This window comes from Phascolarctos cinereus, unplaced genomic scaffold, assembly GCF_003287225.1.
Source record: "Phascolarctos cinereus isolate Bilbo 61053 unplaced genomic scaffold, phaCin_HiC Scaffold_4;HRSCAF=312, whole genome shotgun sequence".
Classification (NCBI taxonomy): domain Eukaryota; kingdom Metazoa; phylum Chordata; class Mammalia; order Diprotodontia; family Phascolarctidae; genus Phascolarctos; species Phascolarctos cinereus.
In genome coordinates this window covers 728,540,942-728,566,408 of record NW_027555847.1, presented here as the reverse complement: position 1 = coordinate 728,566,408, position 25,467 = coordinate 728,540,942, and the positions used below count along the sequence as shown (strand labels likewise).

Here is a 25,467-nt window from a genome sequence, read left to right as displayed (position 1 = left end):
TCATCTCTCACCAGGACTCTTACACCACTTCCTGTAAGTGCTCCATGCATTAAGTGTCTCCCCTCTTCAAATCATCTTCCATACAGCTACTAATTTCCCCTTAGTGCTAAGCATAGTGCCTGGCACATAGTAGGAGCTTGATAAATGTTTGACTGACAATAGAAAAGACTACAGAAGAAACAACTCTAAAGACAAAATTGAAGCCATCAAGTTTTTTTAATTTTATTAATTTATTCTGACTTATCAACAATCACTTCCATATGCTTTTGAGTTTGAAATTTTTCTCCCCCTTCCTCCCCACTAACCTCCCCAAGACGATGCACAATCTCATATAGGCTATACATTTACATTCCTATTAAACATATTTTCACATTAGTGAAGTTGTAAGTAAAAATTAAAACCAATAGGAGGAACCATTAGAAAGAGGAAATAAAACTCAACAGAAAAGAAAAAAGAAATGATAGCGATTCAACTTCCATATTTCTTTCTTTGGATGTGGATAGCATTTTCCATCCATGAGGCCTCTGGGGATGTCTTAGATCCTTGTATTGCTGGGAAGGGTTAAGTTTATCAATATTAGTCATCGCACAATGTGGCTGTTACTGTGTACAAAGTTCTCTTGGTTCTGCTCACTTCATTCAGCATCAGACCATACAAGTCTTTCCAGGTTTTTCTGAAGTCAGCCTGTTCATCATTTCTTACAGCACAATAGTATTCCATTACATTCATATACCACAACTTGCTCAGCCATTCCCCAATTGATGGACATCCTCTCAATTTCCAATTCTTTGCCACCACAAAAAGAGCTGCTACAAATATTTTTGTACATGTGGGTAGAGTGCCGAGGCACCTGGTGGTTTTCTAAGCTGGTTTCCACCAGTTCCCCCTGCCCTCACTGAGGCACTTGGAGGTCCAGGTGTTGGTGTTTGCCTGCTCTACCACCTGGGCTTCAGGATCTCTTCCTGGTTGACAGCTGGAGGTTCTGAGAGCTTACCTGGTGTTGGGCTGGAATCAGCAAGGCTCGGTTTTTAGGTTGCTTTCTTCAGCTCTTTTCAGATGAATGCTGCAGGGTACTTATCTGCCTGGGGCCTTTTTTAGTGCTGCTTCCCTTATTTTTGCTGAGGCACTGGGAGACCTGTTTGCTGGGCCGCTGCACTACCATTCCCTGTCTTTCCTCTAGTTCAGCTGTTCCAGGGTTTTTTTTCTGGGGTTATATTTTCTGGGTTTTCATAGGTTGATAGGGAGAATGAGAACAACTACCTTTTCACTCCGCCATCTTGGCTCCCGGAAGCGGAAGTCCAAGTTGTTTTTTTTTAATCACTTCTGGTTTCTAGGACATGTTTACTAGTAATTTTTCAATTTTATATCACCTTTTTTTTTCAATAGACCTTGCCTACCTAGAAAACCATCTCTTATAACAAACAGTATATGAAACTATTTCATAGAGGGAAGGGGGAGGTGCATTCTCATATCTCTTCTTTAGGGCCTAGCTTAGTCATTATCATTGTACAAGTTCCAGATTTAATGAATTTTTCTGGTTCTTTTTATTTATATTATTGCAGTCACTGTATAGTTTTCCTGGTTCTGCCAAAATATTTTCTAAAAGTAAAGGTGGCTATTCTGTAGAATGAAACTTACTGCTGCTCGAACTCAACCAATCCTTTCTTTTTCCAGATTCCTACCTTATGTTCTTATTATAACTTTGTAGGAGGTGGTGATGGTGTTGTTAATAACACCTTAGTTCTATCAGGATTAAAAAAGATTTTTGAAAAGGAAAAAAGGCCAAGGGCAAAACCACTCACAACACTCAATTTAAAGGGCTGGAAAAGGGCAAACCCTAAGGAAGAGAAAAGATGAAGATATGAGAAAAAACCAAGCCTGAGTTCTGAAAAGGGAAAAGAAGGTGTGAAGGAGGTGGGAAGAGGAAAGGTATAACAGTATGAAATACCAAACTGAAAGGCAAGGAGTAAAGGAAAATATGAAAGGCCTGGAATTTTCCAGGGAAAAAAAAAGGTTTATACATTTGGAGATTCAAGGAGGGGAAAGTAAGGAGGAGAGCTAGAGATAGCCCTTGAAGAGTGGTGGCCTTGAGTGGTATGTGGGAGAAGAGTGCTGGTGAGACCTAAGCATGTTTAGAGGAAGCTAGATTGAAGATGCATAAAAGAGAGGAAATGGATCAAGCTAGGTCCTAGATAGTCAGACAAGGGATTGGATAAAGTATGAAAGGCAGAAGATTTACAACTTAAAGGAGGAAGGATATTCCTTCCTCTTTGACTGGAAGAAAGTAGGTAATGATTCTGAGAATGTTAAAGGGGAATTTGAAAGAGGAAGCTCTGGTCAGATTTCCACAACAGTCTCAACAAATAATTATAACTTTCAATGTGAGATAGGAGAGTAGCTAGGAACTTAAAGAGAGAAGCAAAAGCCATTGTGGGAAATTGTACCTGGAATTCTTTCATCTATAGGGCTTTCCTTTAGTTCAATTTTTCTAAATTTCAGTGCATGCTCTAGATAAAATCTTCCCCATTCATTCCTTCATAAGGCTTTACCAATCAAAAGCTATTCTCTAGTAGGAATTATGTGGTGTTGATTAAGTTGTATACTCTGACAAAGAACTTTCTCAAATTCTTTGCATTCATAAGGTTTCTTCCCAGTATGAATCCTCTGATGTCAAGAAAGCTGGGAACTGCCACAAGTGGCCTTTCTACATTCATTGCATTCATAAGGTTTCTTTCTGGTATGAATTCTCTGAGGTGGAATAAGTTCTAGGTTTTGGTTGGAGGTCTTGCCACACTTGTGGCACCTGTGATGTTTTTCTCCAGTATGACTTCTCTGATGTATGGCAAGTAGTTCATTCTCATGAAACACCTTTCTACATCCATTGGATTCAGGAAGTTTCTCTCCAGCATGAACTCTCTGATGCCTAGTAAGTTGAGAACTCCCATGGAAGGCCTTCCCACATTCATTACATTCATAAGGTTTCTCACCAGTGTGAATTCTCTGATGTCGAGTAAGATCTGTGATTTGTGTAAAGGCCTTCCTACATTCATTACATTCAAAAGGTTTCTCTCCAGTATGAATTCTCTGATGTCGAATAAGATCTGGGATCCGATTGAAAGCCTTTGCACATTCATTACATTTATAAGGTTTCTTTCCAGTGTGAATTCTCTGATGATCAGTGAGTCCTGTGCTCCGTCTGAAGGCTTTCCCACATTCATTACATTCAAAAGGCTTCTCTCCAGTATGAATTCTCTGATGATCAGTAAGTCCTGTGCTCCTTCGAAAAGCCTTCCCACATTCTTTACATTTGTAAGGTTTCTCTCCAGTGTGAATTCTCTGGTGTAATGTAAGATGTGTTATCCAAGGAAAGGCCTTCCCACATTCATTACATTCATAAGGTTTCTCTCCAGTGTGAATTCTCTGATGTCGAGTCAGCTGTGAGCTCTGGGTGAAAGCCTTCCCACATTTAAGACACTCATAAGGCTTCTCCCCAGTATGAATCCTCTGATGTAGAGTCAGTTGTGAGCTCCCTCGAAAAGCCTTCCCACATTCTTTACATTCATAAGGTTTTTCTCCAGTGTGAATTCTTTGATGTAGAATAAGATCTGTCATCCGAGTGAAGACCTTTGCACATCCATTACATTCATAACTTTTCTGTCCAGTATGAAATCTCTGATGCAGAGTAAGATCTATGATCAGTTTGAAGGCCTTCCCACATTCATTACATTCATAAGGTTTCTCTCCAGAATGAATTTTATGATGTACAAAAAGTTGTGAGTTCTGGTAGAAAGCCTTCCCACATTCATTACATTTATAAGATTTCTCTCCAGTATGAATTCTGTAAAGGGAATTAATAGATGAAATGTAGTTAAAAGCTTTCCCACATTAATCACATTTGTAAGTTTTAAGTATATATCCTATAACATGTAATTGAATTTGAATTTTAACTTAATTTCACATAGTCACTATCTGTTAAAAATAACTGAAGAGATTCTGCTGTAGTTACATTGGCCTCTAAACAGACTCTGAAACTTTCTAGGTATCATTTTTACAGAGAGCTCCCTATAAAATACTCTTTATTGTGGAAAAAATGATTGGTCCTAGACTCAAGATTCTACCACATTTACTCTTTTTTTTTCAATTTTATTTTATTTTTTGTTATATTTTAAGTTTCAAACTGTCTCCCTCCCTTTCTCCTCACCCTGAACCAGAGAAAGCCACCATTTCTCCTCCCACCCCACCCCCAATATGATACTAAGCATAATTGTATTTATTAGTTTTTTCTCTGGAAGCGGACAGCACCTTCCTTCGTAGCTGATTTGAGCATTCATAATAATGCTCAAAATAACTTAAGTTGTTCACAATTGTTCTTCAAACAATATGGCTGTTAGTGTATAGAACACTCTCTCGGTTCTGTTCATTTCACTCCGTTACTTCATGCAAGTCTTTCCATGTTTGTTTTCTTATAAAATCAACCAGTTCATCATTTCTTACAGCACAGTAGTATTCCACCACAATCACATACTACAATTTTAGTCATTCCCAGTTGATGGGCATCCCCTCAACTTCCAGCTCTTTGCCACCACAGAGCTGCTATAAATATTTTATGGCATACAGGTTCTTTTCTTTTTTGACTGATCACCTCAGGAAACAGACCTAATAATAGTGGTATATCTGGGTCAAAGGGCATATAGTTTTATAATTCTAAAAGGCATAATTCCAGATTGTTCCCCAAAATGGTTGGATGAGTTCACAGTTCCCCTGTTTACTATTTCATGTTCTCTCACTTCATTGGGTTTTTATTAGTTGACTTTTTAAACTTACCTAGAATGTGTGTCCTCATTGCTCTGCAGTCTCTTTAACCCAGCCTCATATTCTGAAGTTTCTCCCAACTTTGAGACACAAGGAAGTTCCCTTTTGATTCTTTCCAGAGATGATTCTTCGATAGAAATGTCGAGCTTTGGAGTTGATGCCTTGGTTTCAAATATCACCTCCAAATCTGAAAGAGATAAAAAGTGTAATAACCCAGTTTCCCTTGCAAGAAGAAAGGTAACTTCTGCTTATTTTGGTCTGCCTTCTGTCTCCTCTGTGAAGAAAAAGAATTGTAAAATGTATAGAGCCAAATACAGATAACACCACCTTAGGTTTGTAAAGCTATTTACAATTCCTAAAGAGCTTTAGCACTGATTCTTGTATCCATTTTCTGAGAAAGGGAGGTCCATTATTCTTTTTCCAAAGACACTAAGGCTAAAAGTGATTGTGACTTACTCAAGGTCACCCAAAAAGTATCAAAGCTAGGACTAGAAACAAGGTCTTTTGACACCAAGTTCAATGCTTATTCTACTACACTACATTGCATCTCTGCAAAAAGCAGCGATCTTTTCTACTAAGTCCTAAGAATGAGGACAACTTTGCAAAAACTCTATCAAACAGAGATGACCTTCAATTGGGGAATGATTGAACAAGCTGTGGCATATGACTCTGATGGAATACTATTGTGCTATGAGAAATGACAAGCAGGATGCTTTCAGAAAAACCTGGGAGAACTTTATGAACTGATGCAAAGTGAAGTGAGAAGAACCAGAACAACTGTACACAGCAACTGTAATATTGTGCAATGATCAACTGTGAATGACTTAGCTATTCTCAGCAACACAATAATCCAAGAGAATTCCAAAGGATTCATAACAAAAAATTATCCACATCCAGAGAAGGAACTGATGGAGTACAAATGCAGATGGAAACATATTATTTTTCACTTTATTTTTTTTTCTTTTGGTCTCTGTCCTCTTTCACAACATGACTAATATGGAAATGTTTTGCAAGACTGTACTTCTAACCTATATCAAGTTGCTTACCATCTCAGGGAAAGGGTAGTTGAGGGAGAGAGGAAAAAAATTTGGAACTCAAAAAAAATTTTCAAATGGATGTTAAAAATTGTCTTCACACATAATTGAGGAAAAAAATATTTTAAAAACCTCATATTCTAACAGCGCTATCTGTTGTAGGGCAGAAGAAATCTGAGATCACGCAGTCCAACATCTTCATTTGACAGGTGAGGAAACGAAGACCAATGCTTATATCAGGTCACACTATTAATTTGCAGCAGATTCTGGACTCAAGCCATTCCAATCCAATGGTCATTTCACCACCCTATTCATTTCAACCCTATAGGAGTGAATTTACTATATGTGGACATATTTAAGTAGATGGAATGATCATCAGTTCAAGAAAATAATGAGAAAATTCTACTGTTTCACCAGTCAATAAGCAGTTATTAAGCACATAGTGATACAAAAAAGGCAAAAACAGTCTCTGCTTTAGAGAAGCTCACAGCCTAATGGGTGGAAAAGTGAAAAACAACTACGTACAAACAAGATATAGAAAAGGTTGGAGAAAATCAACAGAGGGAAGGCACTAGCATTAAGGGGGATTGGGAAAGGCTACTTGAAGAAGGTGGGGCTTTGGCCTCTTGTCTTCTCTGAAAACAGAAGCTAGGAGGTGGAAATGAGGGAAAGAATTTCAGAACTGGGGGACAGCTAGTGAAAATGCTTCGAGTCAGGAAATGGAGTATCTAGTTCAGGGATTGCAAACTAGAGCCCGAGGGCCAATGATGGCCCTCAAGCTAAGAATGGTTTTTATATTTTAAAATAAAAGTTTTATTACACTTATTTTCCTGTATTTATACACGTAATTTGTAAGTGGCCTATGTCACTGGTATTCTTATCCTTTTACAACAGTTGTGTGTAGGGTGTATAAGGTGTTCGAGGACAGGCGCCTCTAGAGTGAAGGCTTGCCAAGCCCCTTTCAAGACTGCTTGTCCACCACTGGTATCCACCTGTCATCCAGCTCTTATCTGTGGCTGTAGTGTGGCCACACCCTGGTAGAACTGTGTAGGGAGACAGGCCAAACCAGCCTGAGGGTAACTGACAGGCCTCAAACCCATTACTGTGATGCCAAGATGCAAAGATTTCCCCCGGCAGAATGGGCAGATGAGAACAATTTGTCCCGAAGGCCAGGAAGATGGCTAAAGCAGGCACTGTGGACCGCGTAGAGCTTGGTCAGACACTCAAAACATCAAGGTTATTCACTGCCAGTCTTGACTTTTGCCCAGTGACTGGACTTTGACTTTGTGCAACTCTGCCTTGCTTAGATCCAATTCACTTGCAATTCAGAACATCACCTGTGATGTCACTGGTCCCCTTCCAAGACAAAGGATGAACAACACCAGTTGTTATGCCTTTGGTGAAGGTAGAGTTTGCATCTGAGAAGAAGCTGATCAAGTCTCGGGAAGCACTGGGGTCAACAATCAGGAATTTGATCCAGCCCTGCTGATTACCAGTTTTTCAGACAAGTCAGAGGTCCAGTCACCTCCCTTATTGTAACTATTCTGTGGGGGTAGCTAGGCAGCGCAGTGGACAGAGCACCGGCCCTGAAGTGAGGAGGACCTGAGTTCAAATCCGGCCTCAGACCAAAAACTTGACCCTTACTAGCTGTGTGGCCCTGGGCAAGTCACTTGACCCTAACTGCCTTAAAAAAAAAAGGTAACTATTCTGCCATTTGCTATACTAATGGTGCACAAGCTTCTGTTTCTTGTTTAATCCAATTGGCATTTTCATTGTGTTGGACTTTTTGTGACAACTCACACAGTTGTCTACCTCCTCCTCCTGTGGGAGCTGCGACTTGCCTCTGATTTCTTTCCTTAACCTTCTGTAGTCAAGTTTTTTTTATTAATTTTGTCTTGCTTATTTTGTTCTCTACACTCCTTGTATCACCTTAATTTTTTTCATTTATGCTTTTAATAGCTGATTAAAATAATCTAGAATTTCTAATAGGCTTTTTAAAAAGATTCTTTTCTGAATTTTGTTTTAATTGAGCAAGATGGCATTCTGTCAAGTGTCCCCACAATATATTGATACAATCTTCCAATGACTTCAATAGCTCTCTTAAGCTGCTTCTGCCCTAGAGGAATTGCTGTCTAATCTGAAGAATATTTCTTAACAGCTTCCCCTTTCCTTAAGAAGGAAACTTACAATGGTAACAGCTGTGTGCAGGTCTTACAGGATTTTTACACTTTCTGCTAAATGCTGGGAGAGGATGTAGTCATTTGTGATGGTGAGAGCAGATGCCAATTTTTAATTACTGTTTTGTCATAATTGGTCCACTAATTCGATGAATGCCATTTAAGTCCAAAAGAGCTCTTTGTAATTTCAGTTCAGGCATTTTCAAATTATTTGAGTGTCGTATTCGGTGCTGTATTTGTCTTGTTTCATTATTAGGGTTAATTTTTTTCATTATTAAGTGTAACTTTTGGAACTTTTACTAATTGAAGATTTTCAATGAACTCAGAGTCTTAAATTGTTCACTCTTCAAATTTTAGTTGCCATTTGATTTTATTTCTTATTTTGTCTAACCTCAGTTTAGAGATAAGTAAGTTTTTTGTGCCTGTCCTAAACGGCAATATGTTGCTGTATGAATTGGAGTAGGAGACAGTCCTAACAAAGAGTAACACAAAGCCCTTGCTTCCAACTGACAAGATATTTCCCATCTTGAAGCAGAAGACATACATTGCCCTAAGGGTTAAGAGAATATCAGTGTCGCTTTTCCAGTACTTTGTGAAACCCCAGTTTATTCTGTACCTTGAAAGGCATCCTAAAGTCCTTTCCCCCTTATCTTGGACCAGTACCAAAAGAATTGTTAAAACGCAAAAAGAGATACACAAATGTCCCTTAGCCTATGTTCTTCTTCCTGTCCTTTAATTTTTAACCTGCGCCCTCAGGCCCTGTAAACCATGAAGAATTCTCTTCATCTCCCTCCTCCTATGCCATGAGATCCTTTCTTGACCTGTCTTTAATCTTTAACCCCCATAAAACTTATACAACTGTCTTGTAAGCAGCCATCTTCCTCATCCTGTCCTTCTAAAGCTGTCCCTGCCTCTCTTTGAGTTGCTGGTCCTCTTTCCAGAGCTAGCCCACTGCTCTCGCGGCAATAAAGCTCCCAATGGTTACAGAGAAGGTCTAAGTGAATTCTTTCACCTCTGAACCAGCTCTCCCAACTCTAAACCTCAACAATCTGATTATATTAGAGTATCAGAGCCCTGGCTATGGAGTCAAAGGACTTGGGTTCAAATCCCACTTGTGATGCTTACTACTTATATGATCTTGGCAAGTCAGTCACCTTCCTGGGTCTCAGTCCCTTCAAACATAAAATGAAAGGGTTGGGTTCGTTTCCCGCTTTAAATCTGTAATCCTCTGATTATTTCCAAGAGCTGTGATGAAAAGATGAGCTCTGATGGTAATGGGCAAGGCCTGGCTGTAATATGACAAAGAGCAGGCACTTGCTGAAATGCTTGTAACACCTAAGATGTAGGGTCCAGGAAGACACATAGCACAGCGCACAACGATAAGCCAGGACTGAGGACGGAGACCACATCTTTCTTCTCTTCATGGAATGTGCATTGGCTGCAGGGGCAGCATTAGCATTTTGGCCTGCTCTAGGACAGCTAGGTGGCGCCATAGTGCACAGAGCACTGGCTGTGGGGTGGGGCAGATGCCTCTTCCTGAGTTCAAATCTGGCCTCAGACACTTACAGGCTGTGTGACCCTGGGCAAATCACTTAGCCCCTTTTGCCTCAGTTGCCTCATCTCTAAAATGAGCTGGAGAAGGAAATGGCAAACCACTCCAGTGTCTGTGCCAAGAAAACCCCAAAAATGGGGTCAAGAAGAGTGGGTCATGACTGAAAAATGACTCAAAAAGAAAGGTATGCTGTGAGGATAAATACTTCCCTTCTAATCCACTCCATCTTCCACTTCTTGTTTCATCCAGGCACAGAGGCCCGGCTACATCTCCCACACGGTAGCTGATTCCTTGGCCTTTAAGAGAATTAGCTTTTATCTAGTGCTTTAAGGTTTACAAAGAGCTTCACGTGGATCATCTCATTTGAATCTCCCACTAAGTCTGGGACCACTAGTATGACCTTCACTTTACATACGGGGAAACCGAGGCAGGCTGTGGGGAAGTGACCTGCCCAGGGTCAGGGTCAGACTCTACCATACCCCAAGGTGTGCTTCCCTATCAATGACCACAGCAGCAGTGGCTACCCGTGATTCATGGCCAGGGCTTCTTTCACTCACTCACCTGCATAGCTGCCCAGGGGGCATCTCCCTCTGGCTTCCAAAGACCTTCCCCTCTCTCCAACTGGCAGATCACATCTGGCTTGGAAATTACAAGTCCTATTCATTGAATATGGAAAATTATTGTGGCCAGGGAACTGCTGTGAACGCCATCCTAGCCCCTCTCTGTTTCGAACAGCTGGCATGCTGGGAAAGCCTCAGGGGGATGCCGGTGGTCCACTGCTCCTAGGAATGAGCCCAGAAAGACCACCCGCTCATCCCAACCACTCCCTGCTAAAAGGACGGGGGCTGGGGGTGGGTTCAGATCTTGGAGGTGAAAGGGAGGCAGCTGAAGTGGGAGAGGGGCAATGAGGCCAAACCTGGGAGCGGGAAGGGGGACAAACCAAAGAGTGAGATGCTCCCCGTGCCCCCCACCCCGGCAGGATGGGGGGTTCCTCACCCAGGCAGGCCAGGTGCCCGAAGTTCTCCAGCATCACCTCCCGGTACAGCTCCTTCTGGGGGGCAGCCAGGCGCCCCCACTCCTCGGGGGTGAAGGTCACGGCCACGTCCTGGAAGGTCACGGAGCCCTGGAAGACCAAGGACACCGGGGCTCGCCCAGGGGCCACCCCCACGATTCTGGGAGGCAAAGGCCCGGAGGACGGGCACTCCAGGGATGGAGACGCCACACGCCAAGGGGATCGATGGGCACCCGCTCGCTCACCTCAGGCCCGGGAGCCATGCCTCACTCCTTCCAGGCCAGGAGGGCCGAGCCTCCCGGGCGGAGCGGGGGAGGGAAAAGGACCCTTGACCCACGTGTTTGGGGCGGGGCCGAAGGAGCTCTGGCTCCACCCCGAGGCTGTCCGATGGGCGGGTTCCCTCCTGTGGGGGCGTGCCTTCTACAGGCGCGGGAGATGTACTGCGCGTGCTCCCGAGAGGCCGCTAGCCTTCTCTAAGGTTAACATTCAGGCAGAGGGCGCCGCTGTCCGTCAGCCCTCCCAGCCTCCGGCTCCCCGCGTAGACGTGGGACGCAGGGCTCCGGCCCGGCCGCAATCCCAGCGATTGCTGAGGACGAAGCCGACTGGAAGAGGCCACGAAAGAGCACCCTGAGCCCTCGGGACGCTGCCGCAAGTCCTTCTGGGAAGCGTAGGCACGGGGCCGGGGCGGCTCGCGCGCATGCTCGCCGCCTCCTGGGGCGCTTGCTGCGTGTCTGTTGAGACTGGATTGGAGAGGGGCCTCGCCTGAAGAGACCAGTTAGGTCCTAGTTATTAGCAGATTATCCCCAGCAGAATCGGGAAGAGGTGATAAGGGACTGAGGAGGGGAGGCGTGAGAGGAGATGTCAAGTCAAGAAGCATGTATTAAGCACCTACTGTGTGCCAGTTCTTCGCCATGCGGAGTGCTCGGTTGGAAAGAAGTGGGGGGACGTCCCCCCGTCCAGGAGCTCGCGCTCCGATCGGGGAGACGCCAGCTGCGAGCAGCACGGCTGACCACACTGCGCCGGCTCGGAGGCTGCGGTCTTAGCTAAGCGAAGGGGTGGCTTGGAAGAACCCCCGGCATCCCACCACGCAAACTCTCCTCGGTCTTCGCCGCACAAGTTCCCTTCCCCACCTTGCTACATAGTATCCGCACGCCCCGGTTGCACGCTGAGGGGCTAGCTAAACCGGCGCTCCATGCCTTCGCCCTGGCCACCCGCTGCGACTGCTATCCTAGTGTCCCGGTGGCTTTGGTTTTCCTCTTTCAAAAGGGGCCTCCTATATTCGAAGCCTTTCCTGCCAAGTAGCCCGTGCTTGACACCTGTCCCTCCTCATCTCTGCCTCCTAGCTCCCCTGGCTTCCTTCAAGTCCCAGCTAAAATCCTGCTCTTGTTTTTTCGAGGCAATGGGGCTAATGCGTCTGAGGCGGCGGTGCTCTATCCATTGTGCCACCTAGCTGCCTCCAAAATCCTACTTTCCACAGAAGGCTTTTCCCACTCGCTCTCAATGCTAGTGCCTTCCCTCTCAATTATTGCCTTTTTATCCTGTGCATAGCTCGCTTGTACATATTTATTGGACTGTTGCCTTCCATATTAGATCGACGTCGTCAGGGGCAGGCACTGGCTCTTGCTTTTCTGTATTCCCAGCACTTAGCACAATACCTCGTGCATATAGTTGGTGCTTAATAAATGCTTATTTGACTAAAATAGGATCCTAGCTTGTTTCTGTGTCACGTGGGCAGTCTGGTAAAACCAGGTTTACAGAACCCAAGTTAAGAAACTACTTTAAAATCACCTTTTATCAATTTTGCATGTACCTATCTATGCGTGTCTGTGTTGTCTCCAGAGGCTAGAATGTAAGCTCCTTGAGGGCCAGGCTTGTTTGCATTTTGTCACTGTGTCTCCGGGGATGAGCATAAGGCCTGGCACATAGCTGGCTGAAGATGTTGATCAAATTCTCCTTTCTGTATCATTTTCTACAAATAAGCATTAGAGGTGATGGTGTAATAAACTAATGGCCACTCCCAGAGTAAAAAAAAGCAAGCTAGATACAGAACTTAAACATCCTAATAAGATTTACAGAAGGAAATTTCTGTAGCCAACAGGAACTTCAGAAGGCTTAGAGGCAGTGGTGCTGTAGTTTTTTGGTCCCAGCTTGGGTCTCTACCAGCTACCTGGGCAGCAAAATGCCTGCCGTCTTACATAGTTTCATAAGGGCTGCCAGTTCTTAGATTTCTCATGCGCCAGAAATTGGGTGATATCTAATAGATGATACCAGCCCTATGAGATGATTATTAATAATCAGTTATGGGGGAGATCCAGGCTTTTTCCCTGTCCTATTTGCTTGTTCAAATCCTAGCCTTTGAAGGAACTTACTGACCTCTGCCAAAAATTTACCCCACCTAGACCACTTTATCTAGGTGAATTCCTGCCCATTGTGTTCTATTTAGGTTTGGGTGGGGATAAATTCTTTTATTAAATTGTCTAGGGCTGGGGGTGATTTGGATTCCCCAGCCCCTCATTAGGATAGGTCCACTTCTCATTATAATATTAATTTTCTCTCATTGCTTGTTATCCCTCAGAGTGGGTTGCTACTGTCAGGAACACCCACTCTTCCAAGTGCACATAAGGGGAGAACATCACTGACCCCTTTTTATTCATTATTGTTAGCACGTTTAATAAAATTATTAATTACCCAGAAGATATGTCTCGACTTTTTCAACATTATACCTAGAAACTGTTCAACAGCTCTTTCTTTTCATGTAGAACATATTTTCTCTCTGACTTGTGCTAATAATGTTTTGAGTTTGGACAAATGGAGAAAATAGTCAACATCGGAAGGGTTGTGGAAAGACAGGTATATGAATGCATTGTTGGTGGAGCTGTGAAGTACTTGACTATTTTGGGAAACAGTTTGGAATTACAAAAGGAAAATGGCTAAAATATCCATATCCTTTGATCCACCCCAGTTCTGAGATCATTGACAATAAGGAAGGTCCCAAGTAGGCCAAAATATTTATAGCAACATTTTCTTTTTTGGGGTAGCAAAGAGTTGGAAGCAAATAAATGCTCATTGATTGGGGAACAGCTAAGCCACTTAGTTACATTAATGGAATAGTAGTGTGCTAAAAGAAATAATGTGTGTGTTGAACACAGAAAAACTTTGGAAGATCTACATGAACTGCTGCAGAGTGAAATAAGCAGAGACAAGAAAACAAAAAAAAATGAGGACAACAATTAAATGGAAGGAACAACAAAAGCAAAAATTCAAAAGTGAATGATGCAAAATTACATCGAACAAACTTGTCCCCAAAAAAGATATATGAGAAGACATCTCCCAACTCTTTTGCAATGATTATGATTGATTGTAATAGAGAAAAAATTTTAATGGATCATTAAAGAGATGGCTAGTGAACATCCAGAAAGGGAAGCAACAATCACAAAGAACCAGGCTGGCTTCCTCAAGCACAGGTCGAGCCTGCAGGCCTCTAATTTCCCTTGTTGAGAGGATGAACTAGCAGATGAGGGAAATGCTGTGGATAGAGTTTGCCTAGATTTTGGCAAACCTGTGAGAAGGTATCCCATACTAATCTCATAGAAAAGATGAAGAGATGTGGAATAGCTAGGAGGCGCAGAATATTGGACTTGGAGTCATAAAAGACCCAAGTTTGAATGCTACCTCAGATTAAACAATTAATTTATTAAGTAAATAACTTAAACTCTAGAACTTCTGTTTCCTCATCTGTAAAGTTAGGATTACAATGGCATCTCCCTCATGGGGTTATAGAAAGGATTAAATTAATAACAAATAAAATACTTAAAGCAACATTCAAATGCTAGCCATTATAATACGATCCAATTATTTTAGAGTAGCTTGGATGACCACTCGAAGACAAGTTGTTTATGGAGCAATGTCAACATGGCAGGAGGTCTTCAGCAGAGTATCCCTGACATCTGTGCTGTCTAACATTGTAGTCAGTGACTTGGATAAAGGCATAGATTTCAACTCATCAAATCGGTAGCTGATGCAAAGTTGGTGAGGGATAACTACGGGAGAGAGCATCAGGCGGAATCTAATAAGATGAATGCTAGGGGTAAATAGAATTGCAGTAAATTGCAATTGGCTACCAAAAAAACTCCACTCCAGTACATGAAGAGGGGACAGCAGTTCTAAGAGGGATGGGATGGGAGCTTTTGGCGGACCACAAGCAGCCAGAGAAGCTTATGGGTGGCAGCGGCCCTCTGTCCCTTGCACTGGTCAGGCTTTGTCCAGGGCACTGTGGTCAGTTCTGGCTCCACCTGTAAGACAGACATTGACTGGGCAGTTTTGGAGAAAGCCCCTTCACCCTAGAAAGGAGTAGAAGGCGGAATGCGGAGTGGCTGCACCGGGGGCAGGAAAACTCTCCTATTACTTCACTGTAACCCTAGGCCTACCTTCTCCTAACAGAGTACTGGTCCTCCAGGGCGGGGCCTAAAAGGAGGAGGAAAAGCCGGGCTCCCGAGGGCACCGCCCCAAGCAAGGAGGCGGAGGCGAGGTCTTGCTCCTCTTGGGCTTAGCTCGGAGCCCCCGTCCCTCACAGCTCTTGAAGCCCCATCCACTCCGTCCCTGGCAGACTCCTCTCTCCCCGGCCCGGAGGGACTCAGGATTCAGTGCCAACAGTGGCTGCTGACAGGGAGAACCCTGGCAGGGAGTTTAGGCAGGCGGAAGTGACGTAATACGTGGAAACCGCGCCAGGGCCCAGGGCGCCTTCGCAGTGCTTTCTGGGAAATGGAGTCCAGCGCCCGGGGGGCTGCTACGTAGGCGTGGCTGAAGTCCTACGGAGACCGGCGAGGCCCGGCTCCGCCCCCCCCAAGCTCCGCCGCCGGGTTTGAGGAGCTTGGCGGGCTAGCCCAGCGCCCGCACCCGGGGGCAAAGTGGCCCCTGCCCTCCGCGCGAACGGGGGAGGCTTCGTTTCTGCCCCCGTGCCCGGCGCCCCGTGCTGTACCTCCGTGGCCCCGGCGCAGCGCCCGGGAACGCCGTCCACCTCCGGAGAGCTGCGGGGCCAGGCGGACGTCTCGCCCCCAGCCTCCCACTCTGGTCTGTTTCCTCTCGCCACGTGACCGACCGACGGGGAAGTGCGCTTTGCACGAGGGCGGCACGCGCGGCCTGTGCTGGACTGGTGGAGGGGGAGTGCCAGACATCCTCTCCTGCCCGCAGGCAGTCGGGGAGCGCGGGGGTTAGGAAAGCCGGGCCGGGGCAGGAGATCTTCCGTGGGGCGTCCTGGGCAGACAGAAGCGGTCCGCGTGGGGGATGGGACCCGAGAGCGGCGAGGAGAGGAACCGGCAAGGACGTGGTCGTTGTGGAGTGGTTAGTGGAAGCGGTGGCTGAGGAAGGTCTCTAGCCACCCCCGCACAGCTTAGTAACGATGGGTGCGGGGAGCCTCTGCCCCGTGCTGGACCATGAGGACTGAGCCGCAGGGTGAGGGCACACACGCGTGGGAGCTTTGGACATCCCAGGCACAGAGACTAGCCTGCTGCGGCTCCCGACTCTCCACTTGCCCTGCACCAGCCCTGAGTGGTTGGCTCTTAGCACCCGTGGAGGCTCCTTGGCAGCTGTGACATGTCCCTTCTTTCCACCCGGGTCTCCAAAGGTCCCTAACCTTTTCTTAGGGCCCTTGGTTTGTGTGAGGGCCTTAGGGTGATGGAGGCATCCTTTTCATGCCGGCCTTTCTAGTGACATACTGACAGTGCTCCTGTCAGGTTCTTCAGTAAAGATCTCCGGCTCCTCCATGGGAACGATGCCATTCTTTTGGCAAACATGGACACCCCAGGCCGGCACATCGGCAGTCTCCAGGATGGCAAGTGGGGAGGGACGTCGTCCCCAGTCTTCAGCTCACAAAGCTACTTGTTATCAGTTGTGTCTTCATTATACTGGGCACAGTGCTCAGCTGGCCCATCCAGACTTTCGGGGCTAGGCTCACCGCTCGTCCCTGCCAGGGCCGCTATCCTTTTGTCCACCCTGGTTCCCATGACCCTTCCCTTGGCCTTCATGGCCTTGGGGAAAGGACAGCCATCACCGCTTTCTGGTAGAGCCTCCCGTGCAGGCACTCATTCTGTCATCTGCTGTAGAAGTAAACATTGAGTGACCCCAAACAGCTCTCTCTTCTTCTCGAGTCAGGGCTGGGTATTGGGAAAGCATGTGTTCTTTGGCTATGCTGGTAGTTTCCTGACCTCTGGCAATGGAGAGAGAGGCATGAAAAAAAGACAAGAGTGGCTGCAGGCCTCGGTGATAGGGAGACAAGAAGGAATCACTGTTTATGGTGAAGGACTTTAAGTGACAAAGTTGTTTATATTTGATCCTGGAGGTAATAGGGAGCCACTGGAATTTATGGATTGGGGGCATTTGATATGGTCAGAACCATGTTTTGGGAAGATCGCTCTGATACCTGGGCTGGAGCAGGAAGAGGTCAGGGCAACCTGCCAGAAGTTACTGGGATAGTCCAGGTGAGAAGCAATTAGGGCCTGCTTGAAGGTGAGGGCAGTGGGAGTGGAAAGAAGGGAATACAAGAGACGCTGTGAATCATCCGTGGGATGACAGAGGAGTCCAGGACAACAGGGAGGTTGGGAGCCCAGCTGACCAGGAGGATGGTGGTACCTTCAGCAATAACAGGGAAATTTGGAAGAGGGGAGGGTTTGGAGAAAAGATAATGAGTTCTGTTTTAGAGACGTTTAATTTGAGATGCCTCTGAAATACCTAAGCATCCATCCATCAATTATCCAATATTTATTAAGCACTTACTATATGTCAGTAGTTGTATAAGTGCCTGGGATACAAAGAGAAAGCAAAAACTGTCCCTGTCTTCAGGAAGCTTACATTCTAACAGGGGAGGCAGAATGAATATCACCTCGGTACATATATGATGCATTCAGAATAGGTGGAAGGAATCTTGGAGGGGAAGGCACTGTCAGCTTTGGGGATTATGAAAGGCCTCCTACATGAGGCAGCTAGGGACTAATGGGTGCATGTAGAGGGGTTGGCTTGGCAGAGAAGGGCCCCTTATCATGTAAAATGGGTGAAGGAGAGAATGGCAGACAGCTCCTAGGTGGTATGAGATAGGATGGAGAAGAGGGAGCTCTCAGCAAATGGTCGCATTTTTTTCAGTAGGATATGAGGCAAAGGGGCACTCTGGGAGGTTTGAGGAGGGACGAAGAGGGTTTGGATGAACTGCTTTGGAGAGTGGGACAGCAAGTTGATCAGAGAAGTATGAGAAGATTGCCTTGTTACAGTAAGGGCCCAGCTGGGACTGTGGAGCATCAATCTGTAGTGGATCCAGTTAGCAAGGTTTTGTGATTTTCCCCGGCATTGATCAGCAGCGAGTAGATCCTCTGCAAAGGCAGAGGACGATGAGAGTGATCCAAGGCCGGGTCAAGGAATGTCAGTATCTTTGAAAGCATAAGGGGAACGGATTCAAGAAGACAGTGTAGAGTTGAACTGGTTCACCAAGAGATCAGGTTGGGTAAGGGAGGAGAGTGTCAGCGGTGCAGGGGTGTCAGCCTAGGGAACAAATGAGGGGTTGAGGGACTGAAGAGGACGGCGAGTGTGAAGAGCAAGGTGGGAGAGGCAGAGTGAGGACAGACTGATTAGACAAGCGGATTTCGAATTCATGAACACAGAAGTGGTAGATTTGGGGATTAGAAATGGGTGGATCAAGAGCGTGGTCATCTCTGGATAGCCCAGTAGTTCATGGGAAACGAGTCAGTTGAAGGCTGGAAGTTTAGGGTGTTTGAGGGAGCCTCGGTAGAATTAAGGGTCATCAACAGTCTCCGTGTGTAGGTGGAAGTCCTTTGGTATGAGGGCAGGAGCTGGGCACTGAATTCGCCGAGGAAGGAATGGGCTTGAATGTCCTGGAGGTTGGTAAATGACAGCTGCTGGAATGTTGAGCTTGATTGGGTGGCAGGCACGGTCATGGAGAGCTTACTGAGTGATGGCAAGAGAGGGAGAGACTGTAAGTGGCAATGGAGAGCAAAGGACATTCCAGCTCCCCCTGTGGGACCAGTGATTAGGGAATAAGGGGGATGACAGAAAGTGTAGCTGGTGCTGGTGACCAGTGACGATGTCATCGGGAAGGAGACAGTTCTCCGTGAGTTCAAGAAGATGGGGTGGGAGAGCAAAAGGTTTAAAATGGGACAGTTTGTGGCTTCCAGAGCACAAGTGACAAAAAACACAGTGGCAGGGGCAGGTCGATCTGAGGGAGGAAAATGGGGGTGTAAAGTGGAGAAGGATGGGAATGAGGAGATAATCAGAGCAGGGGTCACTTCTTGTTTTTTAGTTGGGGGTTCCATGTGACTGAGATGGGGAGGATAAGGGACCCGAAGGGGGAGGGATACTATGCCAACCCCTGAGAATGAGTTCAGGCAGTGTCAGTGCTTAGGAAAGGGCCAGCTGATGGAGCCAGGCGTATAGCATCTTCTATTGGACCTTACTGCTGCGGGTGCTGTTGCTTTCTTGGGGCCTCCAGAAGCCTGATCAGAAGGTGGGAAGTCCCAAACTGCTCAGAAACAAGTAGTTTGCTGGTGTCATCCATACAACAAACACAAATATGTAAGACCAAGAGCTGTTCACCAATGGCTAGCAACAAAAGATAGTACCAGCACTTCTTAAAAAAATAATTCCATGAGATTAGCAATCATATGAAAGACTGATCCCAATCACTAATGTGAAGAGAAATGGACATCAACAGCCTCAAGAAGGGAACAGTAATGTGGGAGGGTCTGCGAAAAGCCCAGCATGCCGGTATACTGTGGGTAGATCCGTGAACTGGTCTGACCGTTCTGGAAAACAGTTTGAAATTGTTTTGAGGAATGACTTAAAGGTGCATGCATACCGGGGGTGGGCAGCGTTTTCATGTTGGAAGGCCTCATTAATATTTAGCTATCATCAGATATGCCCGCATTTAAGCCCCAGGTTCAAATCTGGCCTCAGATACTTACTAGGTATGTGACCCGGTGCAAATTAGCCTCTGTCTGCTTCATTTTGCTCAGCTGTCAAATGAGGATAACAACAGCATGAACCTTCCAGGATTGTTGCGAGGATCATTGAAATATTTGTCAGCAGCACTAGCACAGTGCCTGGCATATAACAGGCCTTACCTGAATGCTCATGAGGAGGAGGAGGAGGAGGAGGACAAAGTGTCACTTGAGCTAAGACTGGGAGTTAGGAAGGTGGGGGTGGACAGGAGGGTGTGCCAGGTAGTAGGGAAACCTGTGTAAAGGCCAGAGATGCCACTTCAAGGAGATCACTTTAACTGGAACATAGCAGAGGCCTAGTAGCTGCCAGAGCCATCCCACCAAAGGAGACAAGCAGGGACCAGCAGAAATGGCCTGCGCAGCAGTTACCAGGGCACCAGACCTGTGGGGATGCCTGGATCAGCAGTCACCATAAGAGTAGGGGGACGGCATCTCCAGAAGACATCCGGGCTCCTGCAGTGGCCCCTCCACGGTATTCCCCACCGGTGGGCAGGGAGGGGGGCCGGGTGCGGGGCAGCTATCTCTGGAACCCAGGGATGGGAGAAACGAACCACAGTCTTCAGCTGAGACTACAAGGTCTGTGGGGACAGAGGCCTCTGTTGTGGTGCAGATGATTCCATAACCGCTTCCATGGTCCGATGTACATTCAGGATTCCATTCGAGAGTGGAGAAAACCACCACCAGGGCCAGGATTAACTAGAATCCTTCCCCTTTGTATGCGATCCTTTGTCTCCACCCCCAAGGGGACAGGTTCCTTAGCTCACCCCATACTGCCTCTTCCTATTGTCCCCATCCCCACCCCACCCTCCAAGCTGCTGGTGCCTTGGCCTCTGACCTGCACACCCCCTCCATTTCCTGTCTTCTCCCCACATCCAGCCCCCCCTTCATGTCTCAGCTCTGCACTGTCCTCCCTCTTCTTTGTCAGAATCCTGGTGTAGACCCCCCTCCATGAGCTCCTGCCCAGACTCAGGCCAGGGTCCCCTCTCTTGCCTTCTTGCCTTAGGGGCCCATTTCCTGAATCCATCCTGGATACAGCAGCAAGAACCTTGTCTGGTTCCCTCAGCCCCTAGTCTGTGACATGGGTCTGCCCTCTCTGAAGGTCCTTATGCCTGCATTTGAACTGTTGTCCCCTTCAGTCTGGCCAATCTACTGCATGCTCCTCCCCTCCTGGATCACCCTCAATCCTACCAACCTCTTACCTTTTCCAGAGGAAGCTACCCAGATGAACCGCATGCCCAGCTCCTTCCAGGAACAGCCCTCCATTCTTCCCCACACCCAGTATGCTCTGAGGAGTAGGCTTTGTTTGCCTAGGGGTAGCACAAGTCCACCATGAGGCTGGGAAATCCTGACGCCAGGATGTATATCTCAGTGTCTCTGGCTTCTTCTCCTTCCCCAATGGCTAGGACAGGGCTCTACTCACAGGAAGCACTGCTCAGACCACAGTGGTGACTGAGAGTGGAGGGGCTGTTTGTCTAGGCTAGGTCAAGGGACGGTTGGTCCTTTACCTTCCCCTGTATCCTCCCCCTGCATTTATGCCTGCTGCCACGTGACTGAGTCATAACCAGCCCGCAGGGTCCAGAGATGGTCAGGGAGGCAGCTCTGGCTGGAGATGCCTAAGGGTGCTCTGTGCCACCCACTGAGGAGGATTTGGGGGAAAGCTGCTAGGACCACCACATGGAGTGATCCCCAGTGCTGCCACTGTGGCGGGCTGTGGCCAATGGACCTGGAAACCTGGGCCCTGCAGGACCCTGAATGGACACATCTTGTGTCCTGCTATCTGCAAGGTAAAAACACACTGGGCTGGGAGCAGGCACTCCACCAGGAAGGAGTGGCTCATGGGGATCCTGAAAGGAACCTGGGAGGACAGGAGACCAGGCCAGGGTGAAGACATCCACTAATCAATAAGCAGTTAAGGCCCTACTATGTAACAGACACCATTATCTCCTGCTCCCTCCTATCTCCTGGCATGTTAAACAATCATATGAAAGAATGCTCTAAATCAATAATAAGAGAAATTCAAATCAAAACAACCCCCTGGTTCTACCTCATACCCTACAAATTGGCAAAGAAGACAAAAAAAATGGGAATAGTCAATACTAGAAGGGCTGTGGGAAAACAGGCACACTAGTGCATTGTTGGAGGAGCTGAAAACCAGTGCATCTATTTTGAAAAACACTTTGGGGTTATGCAAATGAAGTGACTTAGAAGTTCACACCCTTTCACCTAGTGATTCCATTACTAGACTTATACTCCAAGGAAGCCAAAGAATTGGAAACCAGGTAGATGTCCATCAGTTGAGGCGTGTCTAAATACACTGCAATTCGTGAATGTGGAGTGTGATGAATACAGAGACGCACGGAATGATGGAGGTAAACAGATGCAGAGCCAGGGAAACAACAGACAGGTAAGCACAAGAAAGGGCATGGACAGAAGTGCCACAAAAAACAGTGTTGCAAGACATGGAGACAGGAAGCTTCCTCACTGGCTCAAAGGGATGTTCCCTGTAGTGACTTTTTTTAAAGTAGAATTCTAAATTGTTTTCCAGAACATTGGGATTGGTTCATGGTGTCACCATCGGGGCAGCAGCCAGCCTGTCTGCCCACTGACCTTCCACCATCGGCTCTTTTCTCATCCTTGGCAACTTGAGGAGTGTGAAGTAAAACTTAAGAATTAACAGTCTGGAAGGAAAGGCTGGGTGACCATTTGTCAGGTATAACAGAAAGGAAGGTTTTTTTTCTTTTACTTACTTTGATTTATCAACAATCGCTTCCATATGCTTCTGAGTTTAAAATTTTTCTCCCCCTTCCTCCCCACCACCCTCCCCAAGACAGCGCACAATCTGATATAGGCTATACATTTACATTCCTATTAAACATATTTTCACATTGGTGATGTTGTAAGTAAAAATTAAGACCAATAGGAGGGACCACCAGAAAGAGGAAACAAAACAGAACAGGAAAAAAAAGATAGCAATTCAACTTCCATAGTTTATTCTTTGGATATGGATAGTATTTTCCATCACGAGGCCTCTGGAGATGTCTTAGATCCCTGTATCGCTGAGAAGGGTTAAGTTTATCAATATCAGTCATCACACAACGTGACTGTTATTATGTATAATGTTCTCTTGCTTCTGCTCACTTCACTCAGCATCAGACCATACAAGTCTAGGAAGTTTTTTTTCAAGGTCTAATTAGGCTAAAAGTCCTGTCCCTTGCAACTCAGTCTGTGAAAGTGGTTTGTAAATCTCACTGCACTGTAGAATTGTGAGTATACATTTTTTTTTCTGACAATCAAATTTATTTCTAGTTTTCAACATTTACTTCCACAAGATTTTGAATTCCAAATTTTCACCCCATCTTGCCCCTCCCCCCACCCCAAGATGGCATGCATTCTGAATACCCCTTCCCTAGTCTGGCCTCCCCTTCTATCTCTCCCCCCCCCCTAATCCCCTTCCCCTTCTATTTTCATGTAGGACAGGATAGATTTCTGTACCTCATTTCCTGTATTTCTTATTTCCCAGTTGCATGTGGAAACATTATTTTTTAAAAGTGTTTTTAAACTTTGGGCTCCAGATTTTCTCCCTTCCTCCCACCCCACCCACCCTCATTGAAAAGGCAAGCAACTCAATATAGGTTATACATGTGCTTCTACTTCCATAGTAGACACGTGAAAAACTAACTCTATTTCCCTTAATCCTATCCTGCCCCCCTCCCCATTTCCCCCTCCTCCCCTATTTTCCTGAAGGGTAAGACAGATTTCCATACCCAATTGAGTGTGTATGTTACTCCCTCCTTAAGCCAAATCCTATTAGAATAAGATTCCCTCATTTCCTCTCACCTTCCCGTTTCCCCTCCCCCGTAAGAACCTTTTCTTGTTGTTTTGTGGAGATAATGTACCCCATTCTACCTCTCCCTTTCTTCCTTTTCTAGTATATCCTCTCCCACCCCTTAATTTTATTCCCCAGATATCACCCCTTCATCTTCAACTCACCCTGTGCCCTCTATCTATCTATCTATCTATCTATCTATCTATCTATCTATCTATCTCATACATATAATTTTTTCCTTCCCACTACCCTAATACTGACAAAGGTCTCATGAGTTATAAATATCATCTTTCCATGCAGGAATGTAAACAGTTCAGCCTTAATAAGTCTCTTATGATTTCTCTTTCCTGTTTACCTCTTCATGTTCCACTTGAGTCTTGTATTTGAAAGTCAAATTTTCTATTCAGCTCTGGTCTTTTCATCAAGAATGCTTGAAAGTCCTCTATTTCACTGAATGACCATTTTTTCCCCTGAAGGATTATACTCAGTTTTGCTGGGTAGGTGATTCTTGGTTGTAATCCTATCTCCTTTGCCTCTGGAATATTATATTCCATGCCCTGCGGTCCTTAATGTAGAAGCTGCTAAATCTTGTGTTATCCTGATTGTGTTTCCACCATACTTGAATTGTTTTTCTGGCTGCTTGCAATATTTTCTCCTTGACCTGGGAACTCTGGAATTTGGCTACAATATTCCTAGGAGTTTTCCTTTGGGGATCTCTTTCAGGGGAGATCAGTGGATTCTTTCAATTTCTATTTTGCCCTCTGGTTCTAAAATGTCAGGGCAGTTTTCCTTGATAATTTCTTGAAAGATGATGTCTAGGCTCTTTTTTTGATCATGGCTTTCAGATAGTCCAATAATTTTTAAATTCTCTCTCCTGGATCTATTTTCCAGGTCAGTTGTTTTTCCAATGAGATATTTCACATTGTTTTCTAATTTTTCATTCTTTTGGATTTGTTCTACTGTGTCGTGATTTCTCATAAAGTCACTATCTTCCAATTGCTGTATTCTAATTTTTAAGGAAGTATTTTCTTCAGTAAGCTTTTGGACTTCCTTTTCCATTTGGCCAATTTTTCCTTTTTAGGGCATTCTTCTCCTCACTGGCTTTTGGGACCTCTTGCCATATGGGTTAGGCTATTTTTTAAGGTGTTAATTTCTTCAGTATTTTTTTGGGTCTCTTTTAGCAAGCTGTTGACTTGTTTTTCATGATTTTCTTGCATCACCATTTCTTTTCCCAGTTTTTCCTCTACTTGTCTTATTTACTTCTCAGAATCCCTTTTGAGCTCTTCCAAGGCCTGGGACGGATTCATATTTTTCTTGGAGGCTTTGGATGTGGGAGCTTTGACTGTGTTGTCTTCTTCTGGTTGTATGTTTTGATCTTCTTTGTCACCAAAGTAAGATAATATAGTCTGACTCTTTTTGCGAGGTTTGCTCATGATCCCAGCCAACTACTTGAGTTTTAAACTCTTTGTTAAGGTAATAGTCTGCTTCCAGTGTGGAGAATGTACTGTCCCAAGCTTCAGGGGTTTGTATAGCTGTTTTCAGAGATACTTCTAGGGACCTATATCCAAGCACAGGCAAAGCAAGAGATTCCTACCTCAGCACCAGCAAAGAGATCCCTGCAGTCCCCCCTTTAATCAGCCACTTGATTCCCCCTGTCTGTGGTCTGGAAGCTCAGGATGCAGCCACCGCCCTGATGCCCACACGGTGCGCTCTGGAACTGCTCTGACCTAGCTCCTCTTTCACAGCAAAAACAGACTTTTCCCATTGACCTTCTAAGTTGTCTTTGGCGTTTGTGGATTGAGGAGTCTGGAAACCACCACAGCTGCCTGTGATTCATTACTCTGAGGCCTGCTCCAGAATCACTATGGCCTGCATGCCCACGCGGAACTGTGCTCCTCTCCCCACCCACCACAACATGCCTTTCCGATCAACCATCCAGGCTGTCTTGGGCTGGAAATTTGTTTTACTCTGTCTTTTTGTGGGTTCTGCTGCTTTAGCATTTGTTTAGAGCCATTTTTTATGGGTATTTGGAGGGGTTTGGGGGAGACCTCAAGC

General features: G+C 45.7%; 1 protein-coding gene and 1 long non-coding RNA gene across 3 annotated transcripts; both read right to left on the bottom strand.

Annotated features, from left to right (window-relative positions):
- Positions 1-212: 212 nt before the first annotated feature.
- LOC110201759 (uncharacterized) lies at positions 213-11,234 on the bottom strand. The gene is made up of 4 exons (XM_020977632.2): positions 10,833-11,234; positions 10,572-10,698; positions 4,825-4,999; positions 213-3,838 (listed from the first exon to the last, which is right to left on the bottom strand). Exons 1-4 carry the CDS (start codon positions 10,848-10,850, stop codon positions 2,671-2,673), a joined length of 1,488 nt encoding a protein of 495 aa, XP_020833291.1. The 5' UTR covers positions 10,851-11,234; the 3' UTR covers positions 213-2,670.
- A 3,026-nt stretch (positions 11,235-14,260) lies between these two features.
- On the bottom strand, positions 14,261-15,653 carry LOC110201802 (uncharacterized). 2 transcript variants are annotated; one of them, XR_013485644.1, is made up of 2 exons: positions 15,566-15,653; positions 14,261-14,879 (listed from the first exon to the last, which is right to left on the bottom strand). It is a non-coding gene; the product is annotated as an uncharacterized LOC110201802 (long non-coding RNA). The 2 variants fall into 2 exon arrangements; XR_002322572.2 differs by lacking the exon at positions 15,566-15,653 and adding an exon at positions 15,015-15,564.
- Positions 15,654-25,467: the final 9,814 nt, after the last annotated feature.

Excerpts from the sequence above, each read along its gene's own strand:
- LOC110201759 (XM_020977632.2), bottom strand. Across the intron at positions 5,000-10,571 it reads CGGGCACCTGGCCTGCCTGG|ATTTGGAGGTGATATTTGAA; the intron begins GTGAGGAACCCC and ends TATCTCTTTCAG. Across the intron at positions 3,839-4,824 it reads AATGAGGACACACATTCTAG|AATTCATACTGGAGAGAAAT; the intron begins GTAAGTTTAAAA and ends TTCCCTTTACAG.